Below are 10,491 nucleotides of genomic sequence, written 5' to 3' on the forward strand. Positions count from 1 at the left end.
CACAATGGAAGCTCAAAGAAACAACAGATATACATGGTGAGACAGAAAAAATTACTAAGGGGCAGACAAGAAATCATTTATGATGTAGTCTCTCAGAGGGACTGTGAATATATTTAAGACTATCTTTATAATGTATATAACCCGTGCCCCTTCTGTCTATTGTTATTTATGTTGTTAAGAGAAAAACTGTTATTTTCTGACAATTACTTTTAAATATATTTAAGCGGTTCCTGTTCTGATGATCACTAAAAATTTGAAAAATAGATTTGACATTCTGTCATTTGTTGGTGTATAACCAATACATTTAAACATCTTGATTAACCTGAAGAGGTTCGGATAATGTTGTGTAATACACAATTTTTTTATGTGTCTCTACTACTAATGAGAAGATCTGAAAAGATGCAATGATGTCGGCTGAATTTAATCACATTTATTGGCACTATTGATTGTGAGTAATAAACAGTCTCACTGCAGAAACACTATCAGTCACACTTTCGCCACCTACTTTATCTTTGACTCTAACCCCTTCTTCATCTGACAGTGCAGGCTTGGTGTCTGGTGTTGGAGCTTTAATGAACCTTTGATGTACTATTACCTCCTTCAGTGCTGATTCTTGAGGTCCACTATGTTGTATTCTTCTATCCATGTAGCATTGGCACTGATTCAAATTTTCTATTTTACTTTATAATCTACCATAAATGCAGCATGGTATTTTTAAATGTCTTAATTTCCTCTACTTCCAGTAACTTACTCTTACTTTTCTTTCATTTTTCATCCAGGGCATCTACAGCTGCATCCATGGTGTTCAGATCGAGGAGAACAAATCAGGCCTCAACTCTCCGTCAGCCACCATGAACATGAACATGAACAACACCCACTCCAACATTCTTCGCTTGCTGCGCACAGCCAAAAACATGACCTCTGTGCCTGGGGTCAATGGCTCCCCCCACAGTGCCCTGGACTATGGTCACCGTGAGTCAACTGTCTACGACATCAGTGAGCATCGACGCAGTCTGGCAGGGCACAGTGACTGCAAGCCCCCACCTCCATATCTGCCAGAAGATAATATGTTCAGCGACTATGTGAGTGATGTGGAGAGGACTTTTGGGAACATGCACCTGAAGGACAGTAACCTCTACCAGGATCATTACCTGCACCACCATGGGGGCACGGGATCCGGACTGGCTCTGGGTATGTCGGGTCCCTTGCCTAACCGACCTCGTAGCTTAGGCAGTGCCAGCTCGTTGGAGGGAGGGATGTACGATTGTGACAGTTTAGGGGGAGGGGTAGCGCCTATTTTCACCACCCAGCCCCGCCAGTCACTGACACACAGGAACAGGGAAAAGTTTGACTTGATTGCAGGTCACCCCACCCAGTCGAGCTTCAAGTCTGGCCTGCCTGATCTATATGGGAAGTTTTCCTTCAAAGGTGGGGCATCCAGTTCAGGTTTTATTGCGGGACATGACAGGTACTGTGGGGGAGGAGGGGCGGGCTCGGGAGGGGACGACGGAAATATTCGTTCTGATGTGTCCGATATTTCAACTCACACCGTGACGTATGGGAATCTTGAGGGCAATGCTAAGCGACGCAAGCAGTACAGAGACAGCCTGAAAAAAAGACCAGCATCTGCTAAGTCACGCAGAGAGCAGGATGAAATTGAGCTGGGCTTCCGGAGGCGCACCCACCACACCATCCACCACCACCACCACCATCATCCTGTTACACAAGGGCACCGTTCAGCTACTCCACCTGTGGAACGAAAGAGCCTGAGAGGGGGCAACACTGCATACATGTTCCGTGACAAAGATAATCTGAGGGACTTCTACATAGACCAGTTCCGATCCAAGGAAGGGGCATCCCAATGGGAACACTTGGATTTGAGTGACACTCCTGGAATGGGTGGCGGAGGGGGTCTGGGTGGGGGCGGATGTGGCGGCATAGTCAGCAGTGGTGGTGGCGGGGGAGCGTGCACTAGTTTGGTTCCTGTGGACGATTTCTTGAAAGGTAAATCCAAGAAGACAGAGTGTAAGGGTGGAGTGGGAGGATCTCCTGGGCAGCAGGGCCATGCATGCTGGGAAAAGAACATTGGAGGGGTGGGGGGTTTGGCTGGAGGGGATTGGGAATGCCGTAACTGCCATAGTGGAGGCAACAAGCCTGTTTGCATGCATGGGGGAGGAGGGGGTGTAGGGGGATCAAGTGGAGGAGGTGGGGGTAGTGGACAAGCTTCCAGCCGGCCAAGCTCAGCTACTTGCAAGCGATGCGATTCATGCAAGAAGCCTGGCAACTTATATGACATCAGTGAGGACAACCACCTCCTCCTGGATCAGATAGGGAGCAAGTTCCCTCTGGAAGGTGGGAAGGGAGGTGGTGGAGGTGGAGGGGCCCAAACCCAGGTGCAGAGGCGTAAGTTTGGCCCAGGGGGCAGGGTGTTGCGTAGGCAGCATTCCTATGACACATTTGTAGACCTGCAGAAAGAAGGGACGGGTAGGATGGGAGGCTCTGGAGGGTTTGGAGGAGCATCTATGCTTCCTCAACCCCGGAGTGTGAGCCTGAAAGACAAAGATCGCTACATGGAAGGTGCGAGCCCATATGCCCAAATGTTTGAGCGGTACATGGGAGGTGAGCGGGAGACTACGTTTATTAGTGGTGGGGACCGGGGGAAAGGAGGTGGATCTTCGTTTAATTTATTCCGTGGGGGTGAGGGTGGGTTGCACCGTCGCTCAGTAGGTGAAAAAGACATGAGGGACAGGGATAGAGGCATGATGGGAGGAGGTATGGGAGGTACCCGAGGGGTTGGGACTTACTCCTTGTCTAAATCTCTCTACCCAGATAAGGTGAACCAGAACCCATTCATCCCAACCTTCGGCGATGACCAGTGCCTATTACATGGCGCCAAATCGTACTACGTCAAAAAGCAGCAGGCACAGCCACAGCAGCAACAGACGCAACAGCAGCAACAGCTCCTCAACAACAACAACCGGGCAGACTTCCGCGGCTCCATGGGGGTGACTTCTTATTTGCCAGCCTCTGCCTCTGCCGGGGTTTTGTCCAACGTGGGACCCCGTTTTCCCAAGGAGCTGTGCCTGGGTGGGCCCCTTAGCAACCACCATGGAGGGGCAGCAGGCAACAACAAGCTGCTGTCAGCAAGGGACGGGTTAGGGATGGGGCAAGGACAGAGACCTTTCAATGGCTCAAGTAACGGACATGTATATGAGAAGCTGTCCAGCATTGAATCTGATGTCTGATGTTTAAGGGCAAGTGAGAGACAGAGGCAGAAAGAGAGAAATGGAAGGAGAGAAATGGAAATTCAAAGACAAATAGGCAGCAGACTAAGGTAATGACCAACAGATTGTGTCTACTTTGTAATTTTGCTTTCAAAACCAAGAAAGCAAGCAAGAAGAACTGATCTATGCTTGACATATGCGGACATACCACTGTTGGATCACTGTAAATAGAAAGAGGGGACATGCTGACAAGACAAAAGCTCAGACAAGATAGTCACAACCTCAGTATATCCCTCAATTTTATCCACTCTTCTTTTTATTATCCCTTCTATTTTTCTGCTCCTTATACCAAAACACAATGTCTGATTCAGCTTAGGTGCAGATACATGGTACAATCGTGACGAGAAATCAGTTATTGTCTAGAAACAACAGGGTAAACCTTACAATAATTGTATTGATGATGTTAACAATAATATTATTAGATATGATTATAATGTTTATGATATTCAGTTTGGGATTGATTTCTGTATGTTATATGCTGTAATATCTTTGTACTTTGCTTACAATTCTTTGTTAGCATACTACTTTGGAGAGAATTCTTATTTCATCATGGGTTGTCATTTGATCCTATGTCAACTGAGCTTGCATTGTCTTACATCACCATGCCATTATGCCCTGATCTGGAAATCCAGGACCGCCAGGGACAATGCCGTGCTGGAAAAAATGTAGACACACTTGTTTTCCTTTCAGCTTTACTTACTATTAATTATTCATGTTTATTTCATTTATTGAGTGCTGTAATATTATATGTAAAAGGCATGATTTGCAAAGTACTTCAGTTGTACTCGAGATATTGTGCTGAAAGACAATTATTATGATCTCTTTTTATGGCTTTACAATTTTTATAATGTTGCATTATTGTCAGTTGAGCGTTGGTTTAGTACACAGCACATTACGTGCCTTAGCAAGAGTCCCAGAAATCTAATTATACAGGTCAAGTTGCTTTGGCAACCTTCTGGTCACTGCACACAGATTGGCCATTGAATGAATATCCATGATTCTGGATTGTCACCTGTGATAAAGACACCTGATATGGAAACACAATGTCCAATTATGTGCAGAGACACAACACAATCATAAATTGTATGATTGTGCTGATGGGTGTAAATTCAGATTTATTGTTTCACAAAATTAGTTTTGAACTGAATTTGCACAGCTCTTTTGAAACCTGTTCTGTAGATAATAATGCATTAATTAGTGCATTTATTAGATTTAATCAGACAAGAGATATTCCTGGGATATTCCTTGAGCTGCAGGGTGTTAAGTTCAAATACTGGACAAAACAAACATTAATCAATTAGTTTCAAATCTAATAATTTTTCCACACTTGGTTTTGAATTCATTTTCCCTGTTCTTTTTGTGCACCCTTAGCCAGAATGAGAGGGGTGTTACAGGATATTATGAATGAGCTTCGCCTTCACATCTGCTTGTATTTTATAAGTGTAAATATTCCCTTTTTTCCACAGTGTACAGTGAGAATACAACAGATATGTAACTTTAGAAATGTGTTTTACTAAATTAGGAATATTTGCACAATTCCACCTGCCCAAAAAATTATGAATTTGGAAAGAATCGAAATTATAATAAATTCAAATGTTGTTTAATTCTTTATTATCGGCTTATTAACTTTTCATGGACAGCACTGGCAGAATGGTCTTTCTTGCTTGCATAACAGTTAAATAAGTGCTGTTCTGTTACCCGTCTGTTTTTTTTTTTAATTCCAATTCACCTATGTTGCAGTGAAACTTAGACGATAAAGACTTCTTAATCATTTAGCACTATTAACTTTTTTATTTCAACCATGAACCTAGACACTTTGGTGGTGGGCCCAGAAATCCAGTTCTTTTCCCATGTACCTATATAGCTCTATATGAGTTTTTGTGTGTGAAATATACATTTTCTTTAATCACATTTTATAAACATACTATCAGCCAAACGGATCTCCAACTCAAGCACAATGTTTATATTAATAATTGCTGTGTAAATATCTATTTTGTGGACTTTATGAAAACACCACTTTTATTGCCACACTTATTCTTTTTTTGCTAAGTGTGAGAGTTTGTGAAACTGTGAGTACATTGTGAGATACATGCATGCATCTTTCTTTCTATTTTGCATTCCAGCTTTTAGATTATGTAGAATTCAAAGACCACGTTTAGTGTTTTTCTTTTTTGTGTATAGAAATGTGTCTTTTTTTTTTCTTTACTTGTACCAGTTAGTGCCACAGGGTTCAGACTGAGTCTACGGTCTGGCATGATGGGAAAATATGTAAACTATTGTGAATGGACATTTTGGTATGTGTATAATTGAAATGAATTGATGTTTGACAAAAGCCTTATCATGTCCTCAGTCTGAAATTCTAATCCACGTAACAGTGTGTGGGGTTCTAACTTAAGAACAAGTTTATTTTCATTCTTGTGTTCATAGGGCTAATTTTTTTACTGTAAGCGATTCAAATCTTAATCTATCATTGCAACAAAAAAAAAACTATTTGCATGTCTGACCCTTAGCAAAATGTGTTTTTCTTTTATGCGTGGTCTTTTCTTCTTCCTGAAGGTACACTTTTCCTTGAGTCAAGTGTGTTCATCAAATGACAGATATTTTGCAGGTTCGGTGTACAATTATGCAGTGTGGCCACTTCTTCTGTCACTCTTGATGTTTTATGTGGGATGGATTTGGTAGCACAGGACAGAGAAAATCTGTGTGTGTGGGTGAGCGTGGAAAAGAGAGCGTCTATCAGAAAGGAAGTCACACAGGCTAACTCATAAGATATGGGGTTAGTAGTCCTATGGAACACAATGAATAGGCTGTTAAAATTCCTTGTTTTAGTTTGAAATTGAGCTGGCAGGGAAAAGGGTTCGCCTTTGCTCTTCCTTTAGAAACAGCTGCAGTTCTTCCTGTAACGTAGCCTATAGTTTGGACTCGCACCAATTCACTGGAGGCTCTGTGATAGCAGAGTTGTTCGCTGCATGTAGGTGGAGATCATGAGAGACAATGGCAGAAGTGTACACATGAGAGAGTGAAAGATAGTAGCCTACATTTCATTTTTGCACTCTGTTATCATTTTCACTCATGTATAGGATTCTTGGGAGTTGGATGTTGCACAAAGAGCGTGCAAGATTGTTATTGAGTGTAGGCTTATCAGTACTTGTTTTCCATTTGCTCCCAAAATCCATCCTCTGCTATTGTATGTCACAGGTATTTGTAGAATACATGTGGCTGAAATCATGCTTGATTACCTCTGTGTGTGGGTATGTGTGAGACGCACTGCACATGCGTTGAAGTTCTGCTGTAAATAAATATGTCCCCTTTTCCATAATTTTTAATATATGAGGATACGGATAATAAGATGGGGTAATTTGGCATACACTTTTGTTCGGAAGGTTTTATAACCACCATAGAAGTATTACAACATCATGTGATCATGGGTAGACCTGACATTGAAAGGATAAAATGTACGCCTTTGTTGTCTTTCATATAAATTGATATTTCTAATTCTCTTTTTTCCTTGTTTTTTCAACAGTTATTTTAAATGTTACTGACAAACGACTAATGTACAGATTGTGTAAATATGACCAAATGGTTTCTCTTAATCCATTTTTTGTATAGAGAGAGATTACCTGTGTTTAAGATTACAATAATAATTTAACGGAAAATTTCACAATACTTAAGCTATTGAGAATACAGACACAGTATGTGTGAAATATAAGTGCTAAGATATATTCTTCTGTCTCTTTGTACAAAACAGTGTTGACAATAAATAAAAGGGAGAAATCCCATGTTTGTTTCTTGTTTTTAAATTCTTCCTTTTCAGCTATATACAACATACTGTATTATTTTACACTTATTTAATAAGTGTAAAATACCTTTGGATATAGTTCAGGACACAGTTGCTATATTGCACATTTATTTATAAAGTATTGCCAATGTTAGTGACGTATTGTTTAAAAATGCAGGAGACAAAGGAAACTAACACCATACTTACATATTATGCAGCCTAAATACAGTTAAGGTTTAGTGGAAATACAATGCCATATTAATATACTAAATAGAATGCAACCTTAGATAGTATACAAAACTTGTGCTAGGTAGAGTAGACATGCAAGCTCAACAACTGAAACAAATTCTTTGTGTACGCTAGTGGACTTGGCCAATAAATCTTGGTTCTGAAACATTATATGACAAATAAATAGGTGCACTTAATATAGGAAAGGTAACATATGGAAAAAGTGACCCCAGGTATAGAGTGGGGGAAAATTATTCCACACTAAAAGTAATATAAAACCTAAGGAAAGATGAGGAAAAACACTGCCATATTACTATACTAAATACAATGCATGGGGAACTACTGTACCGAATAGTACAGTATACAACTTATGATGGGTTACTAAATATTGAAAATGTAAACCAATTTAATCCTAAATATATAAGTGGTCAGAACAATAATATACTACGCAGTCTCATAGAAGGTATCATAGAAACCATAATAGTGTGAAAAACCAATACAGTACTACAGTACCATACGAAATGGTATGCAACCTGATTGTTGTTGTACTAATATACTTAAGCTTCTTTAACATATGGTAGTACGGCTCTAAGTTATTGATTGGAGGATCGGGATTCAAGCCCCAGCACTGCCAAGCTGCCATTGTTGGGCCCTTGAGCAAGGCCCTTAACCATCTCTGCTCCAGGGGCTCTGTATCATGGCTGACCCTGTGCTCTGACCCCAATTGGAGTATGGAAAGAAATACTGTATTAACATACTTAATAGTATGCAACCTATGTATGGAGTCATATTAAACATAGTTAGTAGGTAATGTATAAAGAGTGCAAAACCTACGGCAGAGTATGAAGAACCAATGTCACTTAATACTTAATAACAGTATAATGTGGCATATAAAAACTAAATAAAGTACACTCACCATCCACTTTATTCGGAACACATGTACACCTGCTCATTCATACATTTATCCAAATGGCCAATCATTTGGATGTAGTGTAATATATTTAAATGATGCAGATACAGGCGAAGAGATTCAGTAAATAAATTCACATCAAACATCAGAAATGGGAAAATGGCTGTTGGTGGCAGATGGATTATTTTAGAAACTGTTGCTCTACTAGAATATTCCACAGATTGGTATGAGAAAGCAAACAACATCCAGTGAGCTTCAGTTCTACTGATGAAAATGCCTTGTTGATGAGATACAGTAGGTCAAAGAAGAATGGCCAAATTGGGGAAGGGTATGGGAACTTCACTCACCTATTTCTCAAGTATTTCAGAATGCACAAGATGTTGAAACTTGTTGTGGATGGGCTACAACAGCAAAATACCATGCTGAATGTCACACAAGAGTATGAACTTAAAGATACAGTGGGCACCAACTCCCTGAACCTGGACAAGTGAACATAGGAAAAAGATGCAGCAAGGTTTTTCCCATCTTCAGCTGTCCAATTTCAGTGACTATTATTATCTCCAAGTACTACTATTGTATTATTCTGAATAGAATGAACCTGCTACTAGATTGTATATCCATGTAACAAACCACACAGGAGATTGAGTAAAGAAAACAAATACCATACTACTTTACTAGTATACAACTTATGGGGTAGAGAAGGAGAAAAAAAACAACATTGACTAGTATTCTGTGGATAAGGGGAGAGTGTATGATTGACATCTGCTGTGGTTTCCATGGAAATGTTGCAGCACTACCACAAGCCAACAGGACATCAATGTCAAGTGTTTACTTCGGAGGAAAAAAGAAAAAACATTCTTTTTCATTTTTTTTATCGGGTTTAAACATTTTGCTTGGCTGAAATTATACAGCGCCTAGAGACAGGAAACGAGCCGTCACAGCCGATATGAGTATCTATAAAATATTCAGAGGTGCCTACAGTTATCATTGTCGTTTGGGCTTAAAAATATAGTAGCAGGTTCATCATTCCATGAAGCTATTCACTCTCTCACTCCCTCTCCCTCACACACACATACACACCACACACACACACACACACACACACACACACACACACACACACACACACACACACACACACACTACACACACACAAACAGCCAATCCTGGAATACACTGCAACACATGTAACTATTTCTTGACAATTAACTGTTACCTAGCAACTGGCTCTTTTGAGAGAGAGACCTGGAGAAGAGATGGAGAGAGAGAGAGAGAGAGAGAGAGAGAGAGAGAGAGAGAGAGAGAGAGAGAGAGAGAGAGAGAGAGAGAGAGAGAGAGAGAGATCTGGTGTGTTCACATCCTGGTGGATTGGATGCTACAATGAATCAACGCACAATGCAGAAATGGAAGCAAGTGCAGCATGAGCTCAACACCCACACTCATCAGAGAAAAGACAGAGAAAGAGAATGATGAGAAGGATGGAGAGGCACTGAGAAAGAGGATATGACTTGGGCAGAGATTAGGGGGAAATGATGGAGAGAAAGAGAGAAGACTGTGGAGTTAAAGAAAACTGATGGAAAGAGGGATGGATGAACAGTGAAGTGAATGGCAGAGTCAGACACTGAAGATCGTGTCTGCAGAGAGGAGAGAGCAGAGAGGGAAGAGTGTTGCCTTAGAGACGGAGCCCAGCATTTTAGAGCTTACTTAACGAGGACACATAAACATAACACTCACACACTCTAATACACACACCTGAACACATCTATGTTACAGCAGTACAGCCATACATTGAACATGCAAAGACAAATATTATGGGATGTCACATGACAGGAGGTCATGTAATTAACTTGTTTAAGTTTCAGCTCATCAATAGTGCATTCTGTATAAATAGGGGAATGAGTAAATGCTGTAAACATGAATCAAAATGTGGTCTTATTGAGAAACAGAATGAAAGCCATGATTTATAATAATCTTACATGAATGCATCTTAGATCGTAGGCACACACCCACACATGCAGTTATCCGAACATGAAAAATTCACTTAACCTGATCACAACCTGGAGCAGATGCACTTCTGTAAGTCCACACACAGTGATCAGTGAAAATATTGCAAATCTACTGGTCAATTAATATTATTACATTACATTAATATAATGTATTTCTCTTGACAGAAAAGTCACAAAAACGTCATACGAGAAACAATCATGTGACTAATTACATATGCTGTTTCACACGTTTTTATTCCATAGGTATTATGTCATTTTAATTTTTTTTTTTACGTTTTCAAAAAT

The 10,491-nt window shown here is 40.4% G+C and overlaps 1 protein-coding gene across 4 annotated transcripts in view; it reads left to right on the forward strand.

Moving 5' to 3' along the window:
- Positions 1 to 4,605, forward strand: part of grin2bb (glutamate receptor, ionotropic, N-methyl D-aspartate 2B, genome duplicate b) — a 99,612-nt gene extending 95,007 nt beyond the window's left edge. For 2 of the 4 annotated variants that reach the window (XM_047803465.1, XM_027156635.2), the window contains one exon: positions 780 to 4,605. In XM_047803465.1, the coding sequence (XP_047659421.1) occupies positions 780 to 3,245 (2,466 nt within the window). In that variant the 3' untranslated portion in view covers positions 3,246 to 4,605. The remainder of the gene's footprint in view (positions 1 to 779) is intronic. The other 2 variants (XM_047803466.1, XM_047803467.1) reach the window with 2 other exon arrangements.
- Positions 4,606 to 10,491: the final 5,886 nt, after the last annotated feature.

Source organism: Tachysurus fulvidraco, chromosome 18, assembly GCF_022655615.1.
Source record: "Tachysurus fulvidraco isolate hzauxx_2018 chromosome 18, HZAU_PFXX_2.0, whole genome shotgun sequence".
Lineage (NCBI taxonomy): Eukaryota > Metazoa > Chordata > Actinopteri > Siluriformes > Bagridae > Tachysurus > Tachysurus fulvidraco.